The 27,663-nt window shown below is 39.7% G+C and overlaps 1 protein-coding gene across 4 annotated transcripts in view; it reads left to right on the top strand.

Annotated features, from left to right (window-relative positions):
• Nucleotides 1-1,963: 1,963 nt before the first annotated feature.
• The window catches only part of LOC129719050 (uncharacterized), a 219,523-nt gene continuing 193,823 nt past the window's right edge, over nt 1,964-27,663 (top strand). For all 4 annotated transcript variants that reach the window (XM_055670411.1, XM_055670412.1, XM_055670410.1 and 1 more), the window contains exon 1: nt 1,964-2,462. In XM_055670411.1, the coding sequence (XP_055526386.1) occupies nt 2,411-2,462 (52 nt within the window). In that variant the 5' untranslated portion in view covers nt 1,964-2,410. The remainder of the gene's footprint in view (nt 2,463-27,663) is intronic.

Below are 27,663 nucleotides of genomic sequence, written 5' to 3'. Positions count from 1 at the left end.
TATTCTCTATTCTCTATTCTCTATTCTCTATTCTCTATTCTCTATTCTCTATTCTCTATTCTCTATTCTCTATTCTCTATTCTCTATTCTCTATTCTCTATTCTCTATTCTCTATTCTCTATTCTCTATTCTCTATTCTCTATTCTCTATTCTCTATTCTCTATTCTCTATTCTCTATTCTCTATTCTCTATTCTCTATTCTCTATTCTCTATTCTCTATTCTCTATTCTCTATTCTCTATTCTCTATTCTCTATTCTCTATTCTCTATTCTCTTTTCTCTATTCTCTATTCTCTATTCTCTAATCTCTATTCTCTATTTTCTATTCTCTATTCTCTATTCTCTATTCTCTATTCTCTATTCTCTATTCTCTATTCTCCATTCTCCATTCTCTATTCTCTATTCCCTATTCTCTATTCTCTATTTTCTATTCTCTATTCTCAATCCACTATTCTCTATTCTCTCTTTCCTATTCTATATTCTCTATTCTCTATTCTGTTCTCTATTCTCCATTTTCTTTTACCTATTCTCTTTTCTTTATTCTTCTATTTTTGGTATTCTCGTTTCTGACATTTCATTTTTCGATTACACGCTGTCGATCAAAACCACGCTAAATAATTTGAAGATACGCAAAAAATTTCTCGTGGGATAAAATGTTTTATAAAAGATTTATTTGTAATTTGGCATTGCCTTAATTCTCTGTAGTGTCGCTTAGAAACTTTTGGATGTGTTCATTCAAAAATGGAAGATTGTTTGAGAATTAGTTAAAAGTAACGGTTGCTTTCATTTAGATATATATTCACCGTGAACATTTTATTTTTCTTCTACAAAATATTTTTACGGAAGTTTAAGTGACTTATTACTTGTAAGATGATTAACGGCCACGCATTTTCTCTGTTCACTTCGCGACTATTGATTTTCAATCTATGATTCTTTTTTGCCAATGTTGAGTTTCAATATTTGATTTCAGGTGTTCATTTTTTGGTTATCGATTTATGACTTTTAATTTACGAATGTTCAATAAGAGAGTTATTCGATCCCTGCCCTGCATTTAATTATACTATAACGCACATTGGCACAAAATGCAATCAAAAATACCTAAATGTGTTCATTTCTGGAACACTTCACTTCAATACTCATTCAAAACTAATTGGCAGATTGTCTCTATTTCTGATGCTAACTTTTGTGGCCTATGTAGTAATAATAAATGTCTAGGCAAGGCAGCGATTTCCTCGTACAATCTCTGTAGATTGAATATTTCAAAGGAAGAATGATGTGATTGTTGTGGTTAGTGAATTGAACTTCAACATCACAATCGGAAGTTAAGCAAATGAAAAATAATATAACCAAACGTCACTGACCTCGAAAACCGCCCGCCTGATTGTGTTGATTCTGTGTAATTTATTGGGGGCGGGATTTCTCGCGAGAATGCAAACGTTTTTTCAACCCACCCCGATAAGCAATCAATCGTCCAGAAGCGAGGCAATGCTACCGGTCAGAAGTAGGACAATTGAACCGCTTGTTATTGTAAGCATTACTAATGCTATCAAGTTTCTGCCCTAAAAGGCTGTGATTGGTTATCCGGATTACACTGGGCTCAAAAAAAAAGACATTTTTTTACGATGTAAACCTGCGACCCCATCGATTCACATTTAATGGAGGTGCACCATAAATAGTAACAAAAAATGGTATTCATGTAAAAATACACTTTTTTGTCCAGTCATGAAACCGTGTCGACTAGTGACAGACTGCGTATGGTAGAACCAGTACAAATAACAATGTTTTAACGCGCTCATCGTCCACGTGCTTGCTTCGGGATCGAAATAATGTCTGCGCATGTTCGCTTTGCTGACTACCAATCGTGAGTGCCCCTCGGAAGGAAACTCACCGAAAACCAAAACAACGATGAACTATTATGTTAAAAGGCTCGATTACCACCGTAACGGGTATCAGTCCTCCGGTGGTTTTGGCGCTCGAAACAATAATTCATGTGCTTCTTGATTCCGGCATCCGGCGCGTGATGTCAACACGACAGTCGGGATAGTGACTGTTTATTGTGTGTCCTTATCACAGAACAAAGCGGAAGTGATTAGGCATGTCGAGGAGAGTCGGTGGTGGTGTTCAATTACATGCGGTGCATAATTGATGGATTGATAATTATTAATGAGCGTAAACTTTGCCAATGTAAAAGTTAGAATTATGACAAGGATCTAGGTTGAAAGTTTTGGCGACGACGAACTTGCTGGCTGCCGACTTGTGGTGTCTTTTGGTGATTTGAGGCTTAAGCGGCAAACGGATTGCTTTAGGCGTTGCCTCACTTGTGAAACTTTTCCAGCGCCTGTGTGTTTTTGGACCATTTCCACCATCTGCAGTATCACTAGCTTTGACAAATCCGCCAGGATCAGCTTACAATGTTTCCCATTGTGTGGACGTTTTTGGCGATGCTGACTGCGGCAAATTGCGGTAACTTCCTAATTTGTGGCTGTTTGTTATTGGTTCAATCCTTTTCAACAAAGCAAGTATAATAGGGCTAATTTTACAGAAGACTTTTACAGAAGAACGCTTATGTATCTGTTACTAACTGCGTTTTGATTATTATCCGAGAGAATAGAATGGGGCCATCGTTTGTGGGGAGCTCTATTCTCGTTAGGAATGGCTTTCAATGCCAAATATTTGATTTTGTTTTTAAATAATTTGTATTGTTTTGTTTTGTTTTTTGAATAATTGATTTTGTATTGATTTTGTTTTTTAAATAATTTGTATTGATTTTGTTTTTTAAATAATTTGTATTGATTTTGTTTTTAAATAATTGATGGAAGATCTGAAATGTTTTTTTTTGTGAGTGCTTATTTTCAATACGGTCAAATGTTATAGATTTGTGTAAACCAGGGATGTTACGGATGTGATTTTTCAGACATCTGCAGATGCGGATGCGGATGCGGCTGCGGATATGTGATTACGGATGCAGATGCTGATGCGGATGCCAATTTTTCATGCGGATGTTCCGCATTTGCGGATGCGGATGCGGATATCCGTTTCATCCCTAGTGTAAACTGCCGAGTCTTGACAGCAGTCAAATTTCCTCTTAAAATACGGTTTACCTAACTGAAATTTCAGCACAAATAATTCGAAATTTCGGTAATGAGAGCTCCTTTATTACGACTGTAGATTAGCATTTTTGAAGGTTTACAATAATTTATAATTCTCATTGGTTTGTAATAACGACATAATTGCGTTTATAGTATTTTATACGGCTTCACAGGTTGATCCACAGCTTTATTGTACCTCAACTTTCATCTCAATCATATCGTTATTACAAGTCAATCTCAAACTGGAAAAAATGAAAGAAAGCAGGAATGGTTGAAGAGGTTTAATCTTTCTATGGCAACTATTTTAAGCTTTAGGGCAGCATTTTTTCGTTTTTGTCGGCCAGTGTAATATTTCGGTGACTTTTCGATTACGTTTCAATAGCTTTTTGGCAATTCTTCTGATTTTCTTGTGTTTTTTATCATGATCATGAGTTGAAATATAAACGATTTTTAATGAGCTAGTGTAAACTGCATCGTGACCATTTTTTATTTCAGATCGACTTGAACTGTCCTACAGTACGGTCGCATTTTACCAATAGCTCGAGGCTAAGTCTTAGACTACCGAGAGATATTGAAATTTTGCTTTTCGCTTTCAACGGGAAATCTTTTTAAAAGACTACCTGTTGAAACGAAAGTAATACATTTGTTTTTTTTTTAACGTTATCGAGTGTTTAGTGAGTAAATTTGGTTTGAGATATTTTTACTTAAATTCTATAGTGAAGTGAAAGTGTAGTGAAGTTTTCCAGTTATGCCTGGAAAAAATAAAAAAGTTCGCTTTGATGCGGCTTCAAGGAAACGTGAGGCATCTCCTCCAAGTGACAAGGAAATTTCGACTAACAGGTATGATATTCTTTCTTCCGTTGGGGATCAAGAAATCCAAACTTCTCATACTGAGCATAAAGCCGTTATGAAGAAGGTTAAAGTTCCACCTATTGTGGTATTTGTAGCAAATTTAAAAGCATTTCGATCAGAACTTTCATCATTTCTGTCGGTGAAAGTTATTTTTCAAATTGGCCGCCAAGGCGAAATTCGTATTTTGGCCGAATCTCTTGATGGCCATAAACATCTTTTACAGTATTTGACTGAAAAGATGTATAAATTTTATTCTTTTGATGCCAAAAACGAGAGACCGTTTAAGGCTGTTTTGAAAGGTCTCTCAAATGACCAAACTATTGAGGAAATTAAAGATTGTTTGTCAGAATCACTTGGTTTTGCCCCCAACCAAGTAATTTTGATGAAACGAAAGGCAAATGCCAAAATTAATCAAACTGGAATACACCAGGAAAATTACTTAGTACATTTTGATCGTACCAAAGTAAATAATTTGAAATGTTTGGAAAAAGCACGTGTTCTATTTAACGTGCGAATAAAGTGGGAAAATTTCAAGAGACATGGAGAAATCCATAATCTTACTCAATGTCGGAATTGTCAAGCCTATGGTCATGAAACTCGAAACTGCCATATGGCAGCAAAATGTATGATTTGTGGTGACACTAGTCACACGAAAGATATCTGCCCCGTGAAAGAGACCACTAATAGTTTCAAATGTGTAAATTGTGGGGGAAATCACAAATCTAATTTCTTTAATTGTCCTGTAAGGTCAAAAATTATTGCTTCTAGACAACGTAGGAATTCTAAACAACCTGTTATCAATGTGGGTTATCAAAAGACTTTCAGTACTGGGAAGGCATCACCAGCACTTTCATTGGCAGGTGTGTCTGTAGGTAATCATTTAAATTCTGCTAACAAACTTCAGACAAAAAATCCAGTTCAGGCAACACCAGGCTGTTCATATGCCAGTGTCCTTACAGGTAATATTTCAAATTCAAACAACAACAAACCATTCGTGTTTGGTGCTGAAAAGTCAGCCAGTATTGATTTAGGCAGCGTTGTTAAACTCGCTCGCAAAAAGCATGCGATACTCCAAGTGGCGTTCTCGCCGCTACCAAAATCTCACACTAGAGATACTCCTGTCGTACTGTTTCTCGTTCTCTTTTACTTTTTTCATTTCACACTACCGAGCGTTGATGCTTGCGAGTTTTCTCACACACACTCTCGCTCGTGTACTTTCCCACTCGCGAGTACCTCCCTTTCTCGCGAGCACAACCAGCGGAGGTGATTGTTAAGACCGTCAAGACGCATTATGACGATACGGAGTGACAAGGCACGACGAAGCGGGGTGGCTAAAAGAATATTTCGACGAGTAGGCAGGGATGCCACATATACAGATTTATCAGTACTTATACAAATTTTTTGTGTATTTTTCATACAGATATCTGTATATACAAATTACAGATTTTCTAGAAATAGTACAGAACTATACAGTTTTTTTTTGGTTTTCATGAAGTCGCGAAATAAATTTTTCGATATAGTTGAAAATCGAAAATGAACTCAAATGCTATTGAGCGTGTTGGAGTTCTCATTATATTTATATGTTACGCGTAAACGTGTGCATAAATGAGTCAATGAACAAACTATGTTGCGTTTTTTTCTTCTAAGGGATATGTTGAGTAAATATGCAGATTTTTATACAGATTGAAATATCACCAAGGAGATTTCCTGAGATTCGAAATACAGATAAAAATGTGGCATCACTGCGAGTAGGTATTCAGATACCCTACACGTTCAAGCATGCGATTCTATATAGATTCATCACCCCACTTTCGGCTGTCGGTGCACGATGCAAAACTGCTTGGCATGAGTTCAGCGATTGACAAACCGCATGCGTGAGTCGGTGAACGAAGCATTTTCGTTTTCGGGCACATTTTTTCAAGCACTCCTAGTCAAGTACTCTTATTCGAGTACTCGCGTACTCGGCGTGAGTAAAAAGATAGAAGAGAATTTGCGAGCGGTTGTATGCTGGCTGCTGCTCTGGCAAGTGCGTGAATAATAAAGAGTGTCTCGAAGGTGTGTGTGCGAACGACTGGAGAAGCGTAGCACACATCTGATTCTCAAGCAGAAAGGAGTGGATATGTTATGCTTCTCGCTCGTTTAGCAACGCTGGATTTAGGTAGTCCAACTCCTGAAAAGATTGAATACCTACAACAATCCATGCTGCAGCTAATGTCCGTTTTGTTGAACTGTAACTCGATGTACGAGGCTGTTCAAGAGGGTATAAAATTTACAACTAATATTGTTATGAAATTGAAATTCAGCAATGATTTTAAATAATGCTGTAAATTTTCTAAATTGGAATGCTCGCTCTTTAAAAGCGAAAGAGGATGAATTTTTCAAATTTTTAACAGTCCACGATGTGCATATTTCAGTTGTGACTGTAACGCTTTTAAAGCCAAATATTGAACTAAAAAAGAGCCCAAATTACATGGTTCATAGGTTTGAAAGAATTGATGTTGCCGGTGGTGGAGTTGCAATAGTTATCCACCGTCGAATAAAACATCGTGTTTTACCCCATCTTGAAACCAAAGTTATCGAGAGTTTGGGAATTGAAATTGAAACAAGTATTGGCATTTTATTTATAGCCGCAGTGTATTTGCCTTTTCAATGCACTGGTGAGCGAAAAAATTATTTCAAGGAAGATTTGCAAAAACTCACAAGAAATAAATCTAAATTTTTAATCATCGGTGATTTTAATGCGAAACATCGATCTTGGAATAATGCTCAAAACAATTCCAATGGAAAAATATTGTTTAATGATTGCTCGGCTGGATTTTATTCAGTTTTATTTCCAAAAGGTCCTACATGTTATTCTTCTATCAAAAATCCATCTACAATTGATTTGGTACTAACTAATCAAAGTCATTCATGCAGTGATTTATTAACTCATGCTGACTTTGATTCTGATCATCTTCCCATAACATTTTCTATTTCCCATGAAACTATTTTTTATCTCACTAGATCTGTGTTAAATTATCACAAGACTAATTGGGATATATATCGTTCTACGATCGAAGAAAATTTGAATGATGATATTATTTTACAAAATAGTGCTGACATTGACAGAGCATTAGATAATTTTAGCAGCTCAATACTCAATGCCCGGAATTTATCAGTTCCTAAAGCAAGAGTGAAATTTAATGCACCAATTATTGACAGTGAACTTCAACTTCTTATACGTTTGAAAAACATACGGAGACGTCAATACCAAAGATCTCGTGATCCTGCTTTGAAAATTATTTTTCAAGAATTACAAAAGGAAATTAAACATAGATTCACTCTCTTGCGAAATGAGAATTTCATGAGAGAAGTTGAACAACTAAAACCTTTTTCAAAACCTTTCTGGAAGCTTTCGAAGGTTCTTAAGAAACCTTCGAAGCCCATTCCAGTCCTTAAAGATGGTGATTGCATTTTTCTAACGAATGAACAAAAATCTCAAAAACTTGCTCAGCAGTTTGAGAGTGTTCACAACTCCAATTTGAACGTAGTCAGTCCTATTGAAAATGAAGTAAACCAAAAGTATGATCAGATCACCACCCAAGAATTTCTTTCTGAAGAGGTATTGGAAACAAACTTGAATGAGGTGCGAACTATTTTCAAAAAATTCAAAAACATGAAAGCACCAGGATATGATGGGATTTTCTATATCCTCATCAAAAGACTTCCCGAAAACTCTTCAAATTTCTTGGTAAAAATTTTTAACAGATGCTTTGCGCTAGCACATTTTCCTACGAAATGGAAAAATGCCAAAGACACTCCAATTTTAAAACCCGAAAAGAATCCAGCTGAGGCATCAAGTTATCGACCAATTAGTTTACTTTCCTCTATTAGCAAACTTTTTGATAGAATAATTCTTAATAGAATGATAACACATATTAATGAGAACTCAATTTTTGCAAATGAGCAGTTTGGTTTTCGCCATGGGCATTCCACTACTCATCAGTTACTTAGAGTAACAAATATGATTCGAACTAATAAATCTGAAGGCTATTCGACTGGAGCTGCGCTTCTAGATATAGAAAAGGCATTCGACAGTGTTTGGCATAAAGGTTTAATAGCTAGAATGTCGAATTTCAGTTTTCCGCTTTACCTTACAAAAATGATACAAAGTTATTTAACTGACCGCACTCTTCAGGTTAACTATCTAAATGGTAAATCTAATAGATTGCCTGTTAGAGCTGGTGTGCCTCAGGGGAGTATCTTGGGACCAATCTTATATAACATATTTACTTCTGATCTTCCTGATTTACCACCAGGTTGTGAGAAATCTCTGTTTTGTGACGATACAAGCATTTCCGCAAAAGGAAAAAGCCTTCGTGTCATATGCAGTCGGCTACAAACAAGTTTAGATATATTTTCTTCATACTTGCAGAAATGTAAGATTTCCCCTAATGCTTCTAAAACACAGTTAATTATTTTTCTTCATAAGCCAAGTTATTTTTCATTTCTGAAACCCACCCATAACCACGTTATTAAGATGAACGGTGTGGTCTTAAATTGGTCTGAGCAAGTTAAATACTTAGGGCTAATTAGTTAGCCTATACACCAGAGAGACGCCGAGACACTCACCGTCAAGGCAACTGTCAACATCAAAACGGGCGATCTGTATAATTTTGCATTGCCGTTATCCGTTTTGATGTTGACAGTTGCCTTAACGGTGAGTGTCTTGTCATTTCTCTAATATATAGGTTCCCTAGGGCTAATATATGATAAGAATCTTACTTTCAAGAAGCACATTGAAAATATCCAGTCAAAGTGCAATAAGTATATCAAATGTTTATATCCTCTTATCAACAGGAATTCTAGACTTTGTCTCAAGAATAAACTGTTAATTTACAAACAAATTTTTAGGCCAGCAATGTTATATGCAGTTCCCATCTGGACAAGTTGTTGTACAACCAGGAAGAAGACACTTCAAAGGATTCAGAATAAACTTTTGAAAATGATTTTGAAGCGTCCTCCCTGGTTTAGCACGAACGAGCTACATAGGCTCACTAATGTAGAAACATTAGAAAATATGTCAAGCCAAATTTTCAACAAATTCCGACAAAAATCGTTGCAATCCTCATATGCCACCACGGGTCGGTATTTGGCGATTACCGTAGGCCACGGAAGAGCTAACTGCAAGAACGCAGTCCCGGACCATCAGCGAGAGCTAGCCTAGGTTGTGGTGAGACTCAGGCATTGGGCCGCCGAATTCTCACATAAGCCACATTATCCGGAAGCAGCTCTGACGGAGCGAATAGTGCCGCTCCCACCACCCAAATGCACTAATTCGCCCATTGGGATTGATGCCAGTAAGTTCCCAATTACGGTAACTGGTCGCAACGCCATATGATAAGAGTCGGATTTCGTTTTCGTACCACGATTCTGGGCTGGCACCTGCGCCGAGCTCCCTTAGTAAGGTCGTGTGACAACGGCTTGAAACGGCGAGACAACAACCGGTGCAGGGGTCTCCGTCCCGTAAAACCTGGCAGGCCTTCCAGTACGTTCCAAATTCATTGCCCGGTGGGAACCGGGCAGGAGTGGGATCAGATGTCCTTTCCTGACTTGCGCCGGTCGGGGGTGTCATAGTTGCTCATAAGGCGCTATGGCAGCCGCCCCTAGCCATGGCCTCACTGCTTCGGCATAGACTACCATGGGACCAGATAGGCGACCACTCCAGTATGGATAAGGATAGCGGCTGGAAGGGGGACCCACTTATAAAAAATGAACAGTAATAATGAAGATCAACAATTGGGCGCAGATGGGTTGAAAAACCCGTTTGCACGAGGAGGCATCCAGAGGTCTCCGCCGAGAAAGGCGGAGATGGATGCAGTAAAGGACGCCTGCGAAGACGGCAAAGGCAGTACGCCTACCGGATCGACGCAAGACATCGCAGTGGCTGGTCCACTGTTGATAAAGGCGGTCGGAAGACAGCGAGACACGCTACCGAAGGTAGTAGCGCTGTCGGAGCAGCTCGATGCCATAATCGAGTTTGCGAAAAGTCGCACCAACACGACGAAGTACCTGAAGCAGGCTCTCTACATGCTTCGGTCCTCCGTCGATGCTGCGAAGAAGGAGCATGCCGAGCTCAAGGCAAGAGCGGTGGCTGCAGAGAAGAATGCAACGGAGGTGACCGGAAGGGCGACGAAGTCGGTCCAAACGGACACCTGCATGTTTGCAGCGGTTTGCGCCTCCGGGTCAGCCGCAAAAAGAGCAAGGCAGTCTCCGGGGGAAGCCCCCGAGAACAGCAAGAAACGGTTGGTTGTGCTAAGCCCGCGAGATAGCACACCAACGGCCTCCAAGTCTGCCGAAGTGGCAGCTACGGGAAACCCTTGGGTTACCGTGGGAGGGAGGAAGCGCCAAAAAGACGACGAGAAGGCGACAAATCGTCCAAAAATGGGAAAGAAGGCGCGAAGCAGGGGCGACGCCCTCATACTCAAGACGGAGGGGTCCAAGTACTCCGAAGTCTTGAAGAAAATGAGAGGCGAAACCCAGCTCAAGGATCTGGGAGCGGATGTGCGGACCATCCGTCGTTCTCGCACCGGCGAGATGATCCTTGAGCTCCGTAAGGATGCTAAAAACAAGGGCGCTGCCTACAAGACGGTAGCCGAGCAGGTCCTCGGGAAAGATGTGCAAATTCGGGCACTCACCTCAGAGGTGACTCTCCAGCTCAAAAACCTGGATGAAATCACCGAGAGGTGCGATATTGCACAGGCCCTCAAGGAGAAGTGCGGAGTGGAAGTAGCCACTGAGGTAATTCGCCTCCGAAAGGGTCCAGTGGGGACCCAGGTGGCCACTTTCCGGCTTGCATCGGCCGATGCAACTCTGGCCCTGAAGACAGCCAAACTTAAGGTTGGCTGGTCAGTATGTCCCCTGAGCATACTCCAGCAGCCGGACGTTTGCTTCAGGTGTTTCGAGGGAGGACACAAGTCCTGGACCTGCAAGGCGTTGTGGTGGTGCTGGCCATAAAGCTAAAGACTGCGGGGAGCCTCCCAAGTGCTTGGTATGTACTGGAAAACGGGACGCCAAGCACTTTATGGGAGGCCCACGGTGCCCAGCCGGTAAGGCGGCCACGAAACCACGGGCGTGAGGGTGACACAATTGAACCTGAACCATTGCTATGCGGCACAGCAGCTGCTATACCAAGCAGCGTCTGAGTCGCGGTCGGACATCGCAATCGTATCGGACCCCTACTGCATTCCTCCCGGAAACGGTAATTGGGTTGCAGATAAGTCCAGTACGGCGGCCATATGCACGACCAGCAAGTTCCCGGTTCAGGAGGTTGTGTCAACCTCAAATGAAGGATACGCGGTTGCCAAGGTGACGGAGTGTTCTACTGCAGTTGTTATGCTCCGCCGCGTTGGTCTATCGAAAGGTTCACCCAGATGGTCGATTTGTTATCTATGGAGCTGACGGGACTAACACCCTTAGTAGTGGCGGGCGACTTCAACGCTTGGGCTGTTGAGTGGGGAAGCCGCCGCACGAACCGGAGGGGTCAGATCTTGTTGGAAGCTTTGGCAAAGCTCAACCTAGATCTGGCCAACGTTGGAACCAAGTGTACATTCAGCAGAAATGGTGCGGAGTCGATCATCGACGTGACGTTCTCCAGCCCAGGACTGATCGTGAACTGGAGGGTAGACGAAGGCTACACCTATAGTGACCACCAGTCGGTCTGCTATAGCGTAGTCCAGAACGTGAGGCGGCAGGCGACGGGTAGAGCCAATACTCCGACCGTCCGCGGGTGGAAGACATCGCATTTCGATGCCGAGGTATTTGCAGAAGCAATGAGAAGAGAGCACGAGGGGGGCAGTTGGCTCCGCCCGAGTGCTGACCAATTAGTTGCCACATTATCGCGGGCGTGCGACGCCACTATGCCTAGGACCCGCCAACCTAGGAATGGTAAGTCACCGGTATACTGGTGGACCGACGCGATAGCGGACCTCCGTAGCGCGTGCCTCCGTGCAAGACGGATGTTGCAACGTGCACGTACCGATGCACAGAGGGTAGAGCGCCGTGTAGTATTCGGATCTGCAAGATCGGCGCTTAAAAGTGCGATAAAGGCGAGCAAAAGGGCCTGCTTCGATAGGCTATGCGCGAGTGCCAATACGAATCCGTGGGGCAACGCCTACAGAGTCGTAATGGCGAAGACCAAAGGCGTGTTGGCGCCTGCAGAGCGATCACCAGCGATGCTGGAGCGTATCATCGAGGGACTCTTTCCACGACACGAGCCAAATCCTTGGCCTCCGGTTGCTGAGTCTCACGTCCGACGTTCCAGTATCTCAGACACAGACCAGGGATGGTCGGCCAACCTGCCGGGCATCCAATCCGTGAGAGACGGCAGCCCTGCAGAGGTTGTGGAGGAGGTAAGGGTTACGAATGAGGAACTCATCGTGATCGCCAACTCCCTAAAGGTGAGCAAGGCACCGGGACCGGATGGAATCCCGAACTTGGCCATCAGGACGGCCATGAAAGTGGCCCCCGATCTATTTCGAGCAGTCATGCAGAAGTGCCTGGATGACTGCCTCTTTCCGGACAGGTGGAAGCGACAGAGATTGGTGCTGTTGCCGAAGGCTGGGAAACCGCCAGGGGACCCATCGGCATACAGACCTATCTGTCTGCTGGACACTACGGGCAAGGTGCTTGAGAGGATTATCCTCAACAGACTGGTGAGGTACACAGAGGGTGTAAACGGTCTGGCAAGTAACCAGTTCAGCTTCCGGAAAGGTAGATCCACGCTGGATGCTATTCTCTCTGTCACTAAGACGGCAGAGGCAGCACTCCAGCGTAAGAGTTGGGGCATTCGCTATTGCGCAATCGTCACGCTTGACGTGAAGAATGCATTCAATAGCGCCAGTTGGGACTCCATAGCGCTCGCGCTTAGGAGCATCCACGTACCGGTGTCGTTGTACAAGATTTTGGAAAATTATTTCCAGAATCGGGTACTAGTTTACAACACGGAGGAGGGTCAGAAGTGCGTCCCAATCACCGCAGGGGTACCGCAAGGTTCCATCCTGGGCCCGGTGTTGTGGAATGTGATGTATGACGGGGTGTTGAAACTAAAGTTCCCTGTAGGGGTTGTGATCGTCGGTTTCGCAGACGACATCACGCTAGAGGTCTACGGCGAGTCGATCGAAGAGGTCGAGTTGACGGCTGCGCACTCCATACGCAAGGTCGAAGACTGGATGCACTCTAGGAAACTGGAGTTAGCGCACCATAAAACGGAGGTTACGGTTGTGAACAACCGCAAATTAGAGCAACAGGCGGTGGTCAGAGTCGGTGACTGCACCATTACCTCAAGGCGTTCCTTGAAGCTCTTGGGGGTTATGGTTGACGATAAGCTCACATTTAAGAGTCACGTCGACTATGCCTGTAAGAGGGCTTCAACGGCCGCTGCAGGACTATCTCGAATGATGTCCAATAGCTCAGCGGTATATGGCAGCAAGCGTAAACTTCTTGCCAGCGTGGTTTCGTCCATACTTAGCTATGGTGGGCCAGCGTGGTCCAAAGCGTTAGGTACCAACAGTCATCATCGAAAACTGGAAAGTACCTACCATGTGCCTGAGGGTTGTGAGCGCGTACCGTACAGTGTCATACGACGCAATCTGCGTTCTGTCCGGCATGATGCCTATCAGCATAGCCATTAAGGAGGACGTAGAATGCTTCGATCAACGTGACACAAGGGGTATACGAGGCACCAGAAGGTCATTCTCGATGATCAGATGGCAGCAGGAATGGTCCAATTCCGCAAAGGGTAGATGGACGCATCGACTTATTCCGGACGTATCCGGATGGGCCGGGAGGCGCCATGGAGAAGTTAACTTCCACTTGACACAGATTCTGTCAGGTCATGGTTGCTTCAGGCAGTATCTACACAGATTCGGGCATGCGGGGTCCCCCATGTGTCCCGAGTGCGCGGATGCGGAAGAAACTGCTGAGCATGTCTTCTTCGTGTGCCCTCGTTTTGTGCATGCGCGGAGCGACATGATGGTAGTGAGCGGGCCAGACACCACTCCGGACAACCTAGTTCGGAGGATGTGTAAAGACCCAAACATTTGGAGGGCGGTTTGTACAGCCGCCTCTCAAATAGTTTTAGAATTGCAAAACAGGCGACAGGTTGACCACCGACACGCCAGTGTTAGCTAACGGCCAGGCTCCAGGTTAGTTAGCTAAGTTAGCAAAGAGATCTATAGAACCAAGAGGGTGCACAGAGCACAAAAGCCGCTCCCCGAAGCAATACCTAGCGGTGGTCCCGGGGAGTATTATGGGCTGGAGACTGGAGGGGTTTTAGTGGGTCCGGTCACTGATTCAAACCAACCCCACATTCCCTGAGGTTGGTCACCTCAGGGGTTTGGATGCAAATTTCCCCTCCACCTGAAACAAAAAAAAAAAAAAAAAAAAAAATATATATATATATATATATATATATATATATATATATATATATATATATATATATATATATATATATAATAGTGTTGAAATGTCACCATTTGTGACAGAACACACAATTATAATTCTGAATAGATATTAGTACATAAATAAATCATTACAAACATTCCCCCCCCCCCTACCATTTTTTATTTTTTGACTATTCTATAATGTTCCAATCTTCCAGGAAGGAAGTCCAGGAAGTTTCAATATATTTTTATCTTAACTTTAATTTGGAAAATTCTGAGTGCAAAAAAAGGGTTCCAGCGACTAACTAAAATTTGAAAGATAAGTTTGAAGTTCTCAATGCAAAAATATTACAAAAACCTTTTTTTCAAGTTCAGTGACGATTACATCTATACATTTTAGGTCGCAATTTTTCAGAGACTTTCTTACTGCGACCAGAATCGCTGATGTATAGTGAGATATGCCCCGGTGTCTGCTGTATACTGCACTCTTATTATAAGCGATACCACAATTAAAAAGTGCCATGCTTATTATTTATCTGTGCTTGTGTGTAGTATGATTTTTTCCTTCCTTTTATCACACGCTTACTGATATACTATACCGAGTCACGTTCCAATGGAATATATAAAGGTACGGAGATGGTTTGAGTCTCGAGTTTTTGTTAACAGTGATGACGTAGCACAGTGGGGCAAATTGGTCCGTTGGCGCGACAAAACCTCATAACTCCTTAACAATTGTTTTCACAGTGTTCATATCTTTGGCAATGTTGTTCACCATAAAAACATCTTCTTGAAAAATGTATTCAGGCAGCTTTAGTTTTTTTCTACAGATGGCACTGACATCTATCTTTTGAATAAATGGTGCTAGCCATTTTGTTTCTTTGGGAAAGTTGTTCATATCATCAATTGACATAAAGTTGTCGAACATATTACAACTGTAGGACTGACCGTTAACGAGATAAAATTATTTTCATTATTCATAAATCCAAAATTTCAGTAATGAATTATAACTGGGACTTAAGTACATATATTTCAATTTCAGATATATTCGAGCTTTCGAGTCATCATGAAATGAATTATTGAAGGTTCGTAGTTGCCTTTGTATAGTTTTTTGTCAACCTATGATGTGTCATCATATTTGATAAAGAATATAAAATATAATTTTAATGTTATTGTTTGTGATAAAATGTTTTAAATAGAATGTTCCTCCAATTGAAGATTAGTTGGTCATGTTCCCTTTCTTAGAGTTCCTCTTGTTTAATTTTATACCATTTAACATTAATACTAAACGCTTACTTTTGTTTAAAACACTGTTCACCCAATAACAAACTGTTTCCTAGTACTAATAACCATTTTCGAGGGGTCTGAATACTACTGGACATCAGTTTCGAAAGATCCCCTAACATTATCATGGTCGTGTTGCATACACCGGCATTCAGCAAAGCCTATTGTAGGAAAAACATCGATACGGACACTGCTGACTGACGATTTTTTACATGAATTGACATGAAAACAATTGCTGCGAAAACTCGAATTACTCGGTAAGTCGTAACTAGTAGCAGCTGATTTTTGGTTTAGTACTAGCAAAGATAACTAGAACAAGATACCTAACTTCCATATTTTTCATACATTTTTAACACGACCGATTTCCGACGGTTAGTGCTGCCATCTGATGACTTAAATTCTCATAAAATTGTCACTATGAGCAGAACCGATTTATCGTGCATAGTCCGTCATTGATCGTTGAGCTGTTCAAGATTGTATATGAAAAAGGTGTAGCAGTTTGGTCAGCTCGACGCTTAAGATAACATGCAGATTAATGATATTGCCATTTTTTGCACTTAATGCTATTGCCATATTTTTTGCACTCCAAAGTACAAAAGAAAAGTGTGAAATTGACTGTTAGAGTGGAAGTTTATATTGAGGGGTTACATTTATTTTTAGGTCCCATTCTACCAACACTTAAAGTTCGATATGTCGCAAGCCAGTTTTCAGCACCATTGTGCATATGGTCAGGTTCACCGGGGCACCCGATTTTTGCTTTATTAACCTCGGCAAGAGTGGAAAACTTGACTGTAGAGCGTGCTTATAGCGGTTATCAGGTAGTTCTGATGGTACGCTCAATTTTAAATGATGCGTGATTATTCTTGATTCTTCCGGAGAGTTTGATGTTTGAGAACTAAACATTCGTACACATTATTAACATTTTTCGGATGGCAGCACCGTACAGTCGTTTACATGGATACTGAAAAAATTGTTTCACCTTTCAGCAGTCATGTCTTGGCCTTGTCGACAGTTGATTTTGACGTTAAGTATACATTATATTAACAGTGTATAAATTAGTTCGACTTTTGCTCACGCGCAGCGACAATCATGTCCGATGAATTCTGCAAGAGTTAGGTATCTTGTTCTAGTCATCTTTGGTACTAGCCAATACCTTGTATTTTAGTACAATAATAGTGTCATAGCAGAACAACGTTGAACTTTATGTTTTTCATATTGCCGAAAATGAGGAAAAATTACAAAAAAACTTGTTTTACATACTATGCCTCCTACGAACCTATTTTCAACAAAACTGTCTTAATATCACATTACCTATTAGTTTATACTCTGTTTTATGAGGATCATATGAGTTAGCTAATTAATTTCTAAGTATTTGCATGCCCTACTGGAAAATATCTGAGAAAATTTTTTCTTCCATTTTACAAGCCTTGTAAATCCTCACTTTTACAATATTATAGCACATTTTCTAAACTATTTTTCAAAGTGAATTATCATGATTTCTAGTCGATAACATGTCTACTGCAAGTAGAAAATAAAATGAGGCATGAAAACTGAATTTAATTTTTTTTTAGTTTTGTCGCGACTTTTCTGGGTTCTGCCCCATAGTGCGTAGAAGTCAAAAAACAATGCCCAGAAATCAATGTTCGGTACATTTTTTTCAAGAAATTTTCACAAGTTATGACTGTATACGGCTACAAACGCCTACCTGCGTCGTTAAACAATGCGGAACACAATTCTAAATGGAATTTTCGTGTTTTTGGAGATCTACGTCACAACCACAACACGTGCTTCTGTTTACCTTATTTTCGTTACTAAAACAGACAAATGTCTTCTTCTTCCTCGCCTTTGTATACCTCATCGGTCACGTTCCACCTGCCAAACATCGACAATTTCAAAGTGAAACGAAACGGAATACACGCATCATTGCATCATTGTCGAAATACATGGTTTCCAGTTCATAACATTTTTCATGATGGTATATAATTTCACTGAATTATCGATACAGGCTTGATTATCTGAAAAAAAAAAAAAAAACACTAAAAACACCACATCATAAATGGAAACTTATCTACTTATCATAATATACTCCACATAATCAATTCGAAGCCATTCGCTCTGAATGTTCGCGCAGCCTACTGTCAACAGTAGCCTTGGTGCTACATTCCGATTTAGAACTCGACCTTCTGTTCTATTTACACAGACTTCGCAGCCAACTGTTTTATAGCGAATTTCTTTATTCCACGGGGTTAGTGCCAACTTTTGGGTGGAATAAAAAAAACGATTTCGATCTACGAATTAAAGCCTTGCGTTGGTGTGCGTGAGACCATGTGCGATGTAAACATAATGCTGTCAAAATACTTTTTCCGTATATCCATACATTTATCAACTACGTCGATGACAAAATTCGCCACCCGACTCCTGCTTGTTCTGGATGGCTTACTGAAAATTGTGATTAAAGCACTTTCGAGCTCGAAATCGGAATCCAAATCTAAATCCGATTTCATTAGTTTCATAACAAACACATTTGCTGCAGCAATTATTTCTCGTTTCATGATTTCACAGCACAGAGCGACGAATCGCATTTTTCTTTTGTTTTCAGCATCACCCACGTGTTTTCACCGTTTTGACAGATACGATGTAATAGTATTGGTGAACCCTTTCGCAAAACTGACAAAAGTTACAGTGCGAACCTGTCTGTTTTGCAGGCGCTTCCAGGTCAAAACTGGGTCAAAATCGAGCGAATAAAAAAGGGTTTTGACAGCAGTTAGTGCGCTTCCAGGTCAAAGCGAGGTGAACTGGTGGAATAAAGAAATTCGCTATTAGTGTACAGGACACTTGCGTGGCTAGCGCTACGATCCTACTGACACTAACAGTCTCTCCCGAGCAAAGACTCGAACCTATGACGACTGGCTTGTTAGGCCAGCATCGTACCTCGAGACCATCTGGGAGATGTACATGTCAACAGTACTGACAAGAAAATACGGGTTCCCAGTTTATTATTGTGTCTTCAAACATCAATTATCAAAACGTCGCAGATAAACTGGCAGTCAGGCTCACTTCCGATGTTTATTTTTGTTGTTCAAGCAACACTGCAACCATTTCAGCCATCACAGCGCTGTCAGTCGTGTTTACAAAAACAAATACATTGAAAACATTTACGCAGTCCATATTGTGTCAACAACAGGGCTATGCTATAAACGTAAAATCCGATATAAAAGTCGCGTTACCAAATTTTATAGCGGTACCACTGACATTGTGGTACCACTAACATTGTACTACTGACATTATGGTACCACTGACAATGTGGTACCACTGACGTTGCGGTACCACTGACACAGCAAGACACGACAAGATTTGCCAGTAATGACAATCATTATTGTGATAATTTTGGTAACACCATTTACACGGTAATGCATCTTCATGTTAAAACTGCACTGTGGTCGAGAAAAATCATGGTTTTCAAGTTTCAAGGTTTTCATATTGCATAAAGATTTTTGTACGGGATACTCATCAAACGTCAGACCCCTGGTTAACAAGCAGTTGTTCCATGTGTTTGTTAAGTCGGAAGAAAGTTCTTAACTCAAATTAAGTGCTGGCGCCACAATACACGCAATTGAGTTGAAAATATAAAAAGCAAAAAACGTCATTTCACAATGCGCTGTATTTTAGAGGCAAGTCTACCCATTTCGACGGATTTTTCATTAAAATTAATAACGATTGCGAAGTTCATCAGTGTACAGTGTACATAGATAAGTATACATAGTTTGAGTGGTTCCACGACTCGTACCCGCCGGTATTTTTGAAAAATAATCTAGTGGCTACCGGCGAAGAAACGTAAACAAAACCGAGAGATGAAAATGGCGATATAAATGCGTTTTGACGGTTTCAGGATAAAACCAAATGTGCAAATCGATCAAATAAGGTACTTTAGTGTTGGTTTAGTAATTTGATAATAAACAATTGCAGGTCAGTCGAACATTTCACTATATTTTATGAGGCATTCCCGAAATGCCGTAGTAAGCAGGAGGAAGCCATCAAACCTCGCATACTTGGATTCTGTCTCGTTTCACGTTAATTCTCTATAGAAGTTTCGTTGGGCGTATTTTAAGCCAGTTTTACTCATGTACGACGGTCTTATTTTGTTCAGAGGAAGTAACTTCAAGACACAGTGGTCTAAACTCGTAAAATCGTGATCGTTCTAGATTTGACTGTGAAATATTGTTTTTATGTGCCCAGTGTTTAAAACATAAAACAAGGCCTTTCTTTTGACGTTTTAGGTTTTATAATCAAACACCCTAACAGTTAGTTATAGAAATTATGTTTTCTAATTTTCAAAATACCAGATTGCTTTCTTTAGCAAAATTGTAAAAAAAATTATAAAAAAAAAGAATTGCTGAATGCTGCAATCTTCTATCTGTACGTTTGATATGACAAAATAAAGTTTTTCGAGGAACACCCCTGAAAATTAGTTTTTTGTTCATAGCTTTTTCTGTAATCGTCGAAACAATTCAAGAAGTTCTAAGATTTTATTCATTTTGCTGAACCTCGCAATTTTGTAGAATATATTGCTCTGATATTTTCATTTGTTGCCTAAATATTTCCAGTTTTTCACTGGAAATAGCTATATTTTGAGTCCAAATTTCTCGGATGGTTGCAAATAGTTGCAAATCAGACAATGTTTTTTCGACAACTGAAGAGAGATCAGACTATTGGTGCTACAAATGGGAAAAAAATGCAATAACTACTAATGTAACCTTGTAAAAAATTTAGCTCTAGTCAAGTGCTTTAGCTCTACTCGCGCCCATAATTTAAGTTTTTCAAATAAATCCCCAAAACTTGAAGTTATGGTCAAAACTCTATTTTTGGACCTTAGCTGACACTTTTAGTTTTATCTCGTTCATTTTTCAACCGGTTCTTTATATTTAAAACGCTTTTGAAAGGTTGAATATACTGCCAGTGTATTTGTAGTACTTTTCTCAGAAGAATAAATGGCAAATTTTAAGTTAAGTTTCAAAATTGCGTAAGGAAGTACAATCAATTAGGTTTAAACTCCAATAACACAACATGTCTAGGTGAAATTAGTACCTGTAGCTGTATATATTTTGAAAGCTCTATCATTTCTCTTTCCAAAACTGCTTAAACATTGATAATCGGTGAAGCTATGACCGAGTTAAAAAAAAGTAGAATGAGCTGAGGTCCAAGAAACGGTATTTTGGCTATAACTTCACCCTTAGTGTTTGAAAATTTCTAGTATAAGCGAGTGTTGCACTCAACAAGACCCACAATCTACACAAGGTCACTTCAGAAGTTTTAAATCGCTGTAGAACAGTGTTATCCGATGAACTTTGAAAAATTATTGTTTTCAATGTCTAGTAGATTATTTTCAGTGAGGTTTTGGATGTTGGTTACTTCCTCAAGGCTTTTGGAGGCTTCTGACCGATTTGTTTCTAAAGTTTTTTCGATACTTTTGTGAAAGATTTTTCGTATGCTGTTCAATGTTTTGCCTATATTCCCGTTTTAAAAAATCTTAAAATTCGGGTGGGAGCATAACTCACTTTTCTATTTCAAACATAGTGTATACACATTGTGCTTGTAGTTAGTGGGAGCCTAAATTTAAAAAATTTCAGCAGTAAAAGTTGATATTCTTCCATGGGAAATGGGTTGAGTGACTATTGAAATTGCTTGCTGTTTAACAAAACCCATAATTTTGTTAGCGTCTTTACTGCTTTATACTTAAGCAAGTAAATTTTACGCTACACAATGTTAGCAAATTCGGTTTATTTTTCTTTCGAAATTGCCACATTACGAAAATTGACGAATTTCCGGCATTTCGAGTGAAGAAACAGATACTTATCCAGTTCCGCTAAATACATGACATAAAATTAAATCCGATTGCAATTTCACTTTCCTCGAAGGCCAATCAATACAACTAATTCTGTTTTTATACGATTAAAGCTTCCTAGAAAAGTTGTCTCTCTTCTTCCATGATACAACTATGCTTTTGAATGTTTCTATAGCACTCAGCACAGAGGGATTTATTTTATCAAAAATAAAAAATTCAAAAGCAGAGTTGTGTTTGTGATTCAGCGATTCGCTGGAACTACTACTGTGCATCTAAAAATAGGATATTTGCTTGAACGAGACTGTAATGATAGCTTTCTGAATTGTTGGGAGCAATTAGAAATGAATCAATCAATCATACTTCGGGACATAAGAGCGTTGCCCTACGAAGCGATCACAGCTGCAGGAGATATTTCATCCCTCTTCACGAATTGAGGTTTCCGAGTGCTTGAAATGTTTTTGTAAATTATTTAGATATTCGACCGGACCAGCCGAAGCCATTTGGCTCGGTCCAATATTAGAAGTGGAATTTTGTATCTGTTTTTCAGATAGAAAAAAAAGGTTTATTTTGCCAACCTAATCGAATGTGTACGTTCGAGCTTCGATAAAAGTGCTGTCTAGCCTAAATTGAGTTCACGTAAGAAAATATCAAAATAAAAATAAGAGAAATCACTGTACACAAACATACACACTTGTCCAAAAAGTTGTGCCTATAAACTATAACTATAAATATATTAAAGAATAATGAGCATTAATATATTAATATAAATATTTGGATGGCGGTGATGGCGACTTTCAGTTTCTGAAAAACAACCTGTTACCGCCGTGATAAAATTAAATTCCATAACCCGCGAAGGTAGCGCCAACGAACGCGAAATGTGAATAAACAGATGATCAAATTACAATCGAATATTCCCGCAGGTAGCGTGGAGTAGCCATGATTGGCAACAAACTAACAATTAAGTAGGGTCAGCGTTCTGAGGCAAGCGGCTCGCGCTCCAGCTCGGGATTACAGTCCTTGCACTCTGATTTTCGTAAGCTAGACGATTATTTGATTGTACAGAGTAAGTCCAGTGATGAGAAGTCACAACATTTTCGAGAATTTCTGATATTGATGTCGTTCTTCGAGACCGAGCACCTTAGTAGAGTGCATCTGCCTTTCTGTTTTCTCCAGTTTATTAACGTGAGGTGCAGTTTCTGGCCGGGCAAGCCAAAATAGGCAAGTAGTCCTCTTTTGAAGAGGCGCTTAGGTCTTTTGCTTGCAGATAGGAGGAACGGAACTGCATATTTTGGTACGGCGTTTTCGGAATGGTTCCAGTAACGCATAACACACGTAACACACATTGCCTAAAGCAGCGGTTCTCAACCTGGGGTACGCGTACCCCTGGGGGTACTTGAGAACCTGAAGGGGTTACGCGAAAAAAAAGCACTTATGGCGGACAAAGCATGTCCCATTTCCGGGTCCCCTCAAGGCATTTTGATAGTTTCAGTAGTGGCCAACGCACTCTGTATTCAGAAATATGTCTTTTGGATGATTCCTTATGAAAAATCCCGAAGATAGAGGTGTCGCATAGCTATATTTTGATGCAGAAATGAAAATTCTCCCACTACTAGTTCCTTCGGGGCATCCAGGTTGTACTGGTAGTGGCCAATGAGGCCTTTGTTCAAAAATATGTCTTTTGAAAGATTCTTGATGAAAAATCCAGAAGATAGAGGTGTCACACAGTATATTTGATGCAAAAATGTAAATGTCCCCTACTACAGGTTCCTCTGAGGACTTCCGGATGAAAAAAAAAAAAAACAATTCTCGATGAGTTGTTGGCCGATTCCGGATCTTTATGAACCATTCGCTTCAGAAATGATTTTGTCATCTATGCCAATGATGCAAATGAGCATTTTTATCAGATAACCCATTACCAAATCCATCCAAAAATTGGCAGGTTTGACATGCCTACCGGAACTCAGGAATATTTCCTACATTCGGTGACCTAGGCCAGATCTGAGGTCAAAAAATGAAACTTATATAGTTTTCCAGTTCAATAATGTTCGAATTATTAAAATCGAAAAACATTTGTGCAAAGCTACAGCATTTCGAATTTCATCAAACTTTTGCCTATCCTACTTATTTTAACTATCCCCCGTATACTGTACTGTTGCTTCTACCAGCATGTTTTCTTTCAGGACATCAGTTTTTATTACGCTCTAACAGCAGGTTTAATAATTGTTCAAGAAAAAAGGTTCTTTCGAATTTTTCGAAAAACCTTTGGGCCCGTTCACATTCCACGTGGACAATTCAGAGGGTGGTAGGGGGTACGCAAATGTCCACGCTTGTCCATGGTAGGAGGGGAGGAGGTAGTGATATTGTCTACGTGGACACGATAAAAAAGCAAAGCCTTGGTGCTACATTCCGTATCGGAACTCGACCTTCTGTTTATTATACACAGATTTCGCAGCCAACTGTTAAGTGTACAGAACAATTGCGGGGCTAGCGCTACGAACCTGACACAGGGCTGGTAGCAGGTCTTTTTTTAGAGACTTGGTCTCTATTTTAAAGCTAGTCTCTAAAAAGTCTCTTTTTACAACGATAGTTCTCTAAAGTCTCTTTTTTCTTCTAAAATGGTCTCTTTTTCACCTAAAAGTCTCTTTTTCGATTTCTCGTTCAAATTATCAGACGATGTTGGAAGGAGGATCTGTTGTGCTAAAGGAAATGACATGTCAATTTAGGACGCCTGACACAATTCAAGAAAATATCCTGAAAAAGAAAGACTCTCATCCCAAGCTATTTTTTTCGAAGCGGTTAAAAAGGAAGTTGCCAGTGTGCTGGAGTACTGGTTTTTTATGGTCACTTTTTGCTCTCTTTTCGGTTCCTTTTTGGTCTCTTTTTGGTCTCTTTTTCCAGTCATTTGGACTCTAAAGTTCCTATTTTTGAGTCACTTAGTCGCTACCAGCTCTGCTGACACTAACAGTCTCTCCCGAGCCGAGATTCGAACCTACGACGACTGACTTGTTAGGCCAGCATCGTTCCTCGAGACCAGCTGGGAGAGTGGACACGTTATTTTTTCCAAAAGAATGTTAATCTGCCAGAAAAATATATTGGCCTGCAATAACAATTTTACAGCTGATCTGGTTTCAGAGTTTTTGTCAGTAATATTTGATAATTTGAATTTGATAGCAATATTTGGTTAATTAAAGATGATTTTTCAGAAACTTCATTTTTACTCTTTGAGGTACATTAAACTAAGCTAGATTTGGAGTCAGTTTTGACCGTAGTCTTATTAATCTATGGATACACTTCAAACTAAACTTGGAACCATTTTCTGCTTCACCCTTTTCTTTCATTCAGAAGCGTTCTTCAACCATTTGGCAAGCATTTTCTTTTTGGCCTTCACTTCTCATTAAAGTGTATATAAATAATTTGAACCAAATTTAAGATTACTTCCTTTTTTTCTCTGGATTACAGAACCATCTCCAGGCATTTTAAATTAGATCGGAACACCTAATTTAGTTCGTTCGCTTTTTTAGAGGAATTTTTAACATATTTTTTGAAAAAATTTTACTATGTTTCCTCTTTTTCGAATTTGCGAATTTATGAATTTATGATTTCTTTTGCGAATTTATAATCATATTGTAGGGGGATTAGGGGCATAATGAGCACACGGGGCGAAATGGGCACCCCTATTTTATGCGAAACTACACATTTTTCAATACAATATGGTATATGGAACTCTTCCGTAGTTACTACAGTATGTCTTTATGTAGAACAAAAGTGAGTTGTCGGTTTAAAATATGGAAATATATTGAAAAAATCAATTTGGTTCCCGGATGTTGGAAAAATTATTATTATTGCGCACTACAAGATAAGCTTCTACGGTCGTTTAAATGGCTCAATCAAGTATGTAGACATATCAATATGACGTATGGGTCGTACCCCAAATTTCACCATCATTGAAGATTTGATTTTAAGTTATAATTAGTGTTAAAATCTCATGTTAACTTCAACTAATTCGATAGGGGCGAAATGGTCACTTTTAGGTGGGGTGAAATGAGCACACCTTGTCACATAAACTTACCTGAAATTCATCTCAGTAGACTTGTGAGTTTGTCTGTTTCCATAGTCAGTGATTGTTTACAGTGATGGTGCGAACATATCCGGACTACTTCGTGATTAGGGCGAAACTAGATAGGAAAACAAGTAAGGATTCGCCCTTATCACGAAGTAGTCCGGATATATTAGAAAATCTTTGAGACCGAATCGGTCGGAAAAAGGGACTGCAGGCAGAATTGGCCACCATGAGGCACGACGTGACATTCAGGAAACAAGCCGCCAAGTAACACGGCATCCCGCGACAAACGTTGGCCCATTAGTTGTACTTCTACGCAGTTTCAAGTTATGTTCTATAAGAGTGCTTATGATATCCCGTGGGTGCTCATTATGCCCCAGTGGGGTGCTCATTGTGCCCCACACATCGACTGATTGCTAGTTTTTGATGCATGAATCTAATTTGTGTTTTTCACCATTATACGATAATCTTTTCAATTTGTGAATAGTGTACCTTTAATTACAGATAGTTAATTCAAGTTTTGCACTAAAGACAGCTTAAAATTTTTGTCGTTATGCCCCTATTTCAATTTTTTCTATCTGATTGAAGTGACTCAAGCCATTATTTACATTGTTGTTTTTTCTAGTTTTCAGAAATAATTTTCCATTTTGAACTGAATTCAGAATTCATCATTTTTTTTAGAAGAAGTGTTTTCAGATGTTTCAAGCTACTTTTTCTAGAGTTTTTGTGCATTTTAAATTAAACTTGATACAGGTGCCTATTACGGGAGTCACTTCGCTTTTTTAGACCTATTCCCGATTCCACCTCAAGTGAGGTGACAAAAATCACCTCCGTGGAGTGAGATTGACAGTGAAGTGAAATTGAGAATAGGACAAGTGAAATGAGATTGTTTCCCAGCTCAAAAATGTCCAAGTCCCAGAAAGTCGTTTTTTCCCGTTTTTTAGATAACACCAGATCTTGACGTGTTCTGCATTTCTAAGACATTCGGTATCAAAAAAAAATGTTTTTTTCGGTATCGAAAATTTCCTGAACTAGTTTGCATTTTTTTCATCGGGCAAAAAAATGAAAAATTGACCGCTTTGAGGCACGGATCAAACTCTGATTCGCTTCGTTACTGAAGAATAAATCCAATATTAACCATTAGATCACAAATCAATCAACTTTAAGACTTATGGCAGCTTCGTGGAATCATTTCACCGTTCAAAATGGTCGTGAAATAATTCCACGCGAAACGTCGCTTTTTCCGTTCTCACTTCACTGATATGACACTCATAATAACCCAGATTCCACGGCAGATGTCACTTCGCGACGTTTTTCTCACTTACGTGAGTCCCGTAATAGGATTTTGTTCACTTCACTCTGATTTCACCGTGAAGTGACTCCTGTAATAAGCACCACAGTTTTTTTATTATTTATTATTATTTTTTTTTCTGGTTTATAGTTGATTTTCAACACTTACTTGAGATCAATTTTTAACTGTTTCTCTGGTTTTAGTGGCGTTTTTGTTCATTCGAACGGTTTTCTTTTCAATTAATGAATAATTAAATTAACAATAATTAAGTTAATAACAATTAATTTCTATTGTGGTCTCTCCACATTTTGGCTGAGTTTTGCTATTTTTGAATCATGTAAATTTATGACTGTTCTGATGTTTTAGAGTTAGAGATATGTTCGAGATTATATTTATTTGGATTGTTTCCCTTTACGTGTACAAAAACTGGTAATGACAATCGGCTTCCGTTTATTAATCATATGACACATTCTACCGTGACGTTACAACGTTTCGACTATTCTGTTGGCTTCATTTTAATTCTAACTTGTATTTTTTTCATGAAACGCTTTGATATTATTACAGATTCGGAAAGTAGACAAAATTTCCTATAAGAATGATGCATAAGATATTTGTTTACTATGTTCATATTACCTTGGGGAGTAAAAATGTAGCGTGACGTTACAACGCGCGAAAAATTGAGGTGTCGGGGCTTTTCTTACAAAAGTCAAAAACTCTGCTCTGTTTGGAATTTTATAACAATTTCTTCTTCCACGATTTGATAACAAATAATAATCGAACATTTTGCCATGTTTAGAGTGCCTATAACTGGTAACATCTATATTT

The sequence above is a fragment of the Wyeomyia smithii genome, chromosome 1 (genome assembly GCF_029784165.1).
Source record: "Wyeomyia smithii strain HCP4-BCI-WySm-NY-G18 chromosome 1, ASM2978416v1, whole genome shotgun sequence".
Lineage (NCBI taxonomy): Eukaryota > Metazoa > Arthropoda > Insecta > Diptera > Culicidae > Wyeomyia > Wyeomyia smithii.
This window is presented reverse-complemented; position numbering and strand designations above follow the sequence as displayed.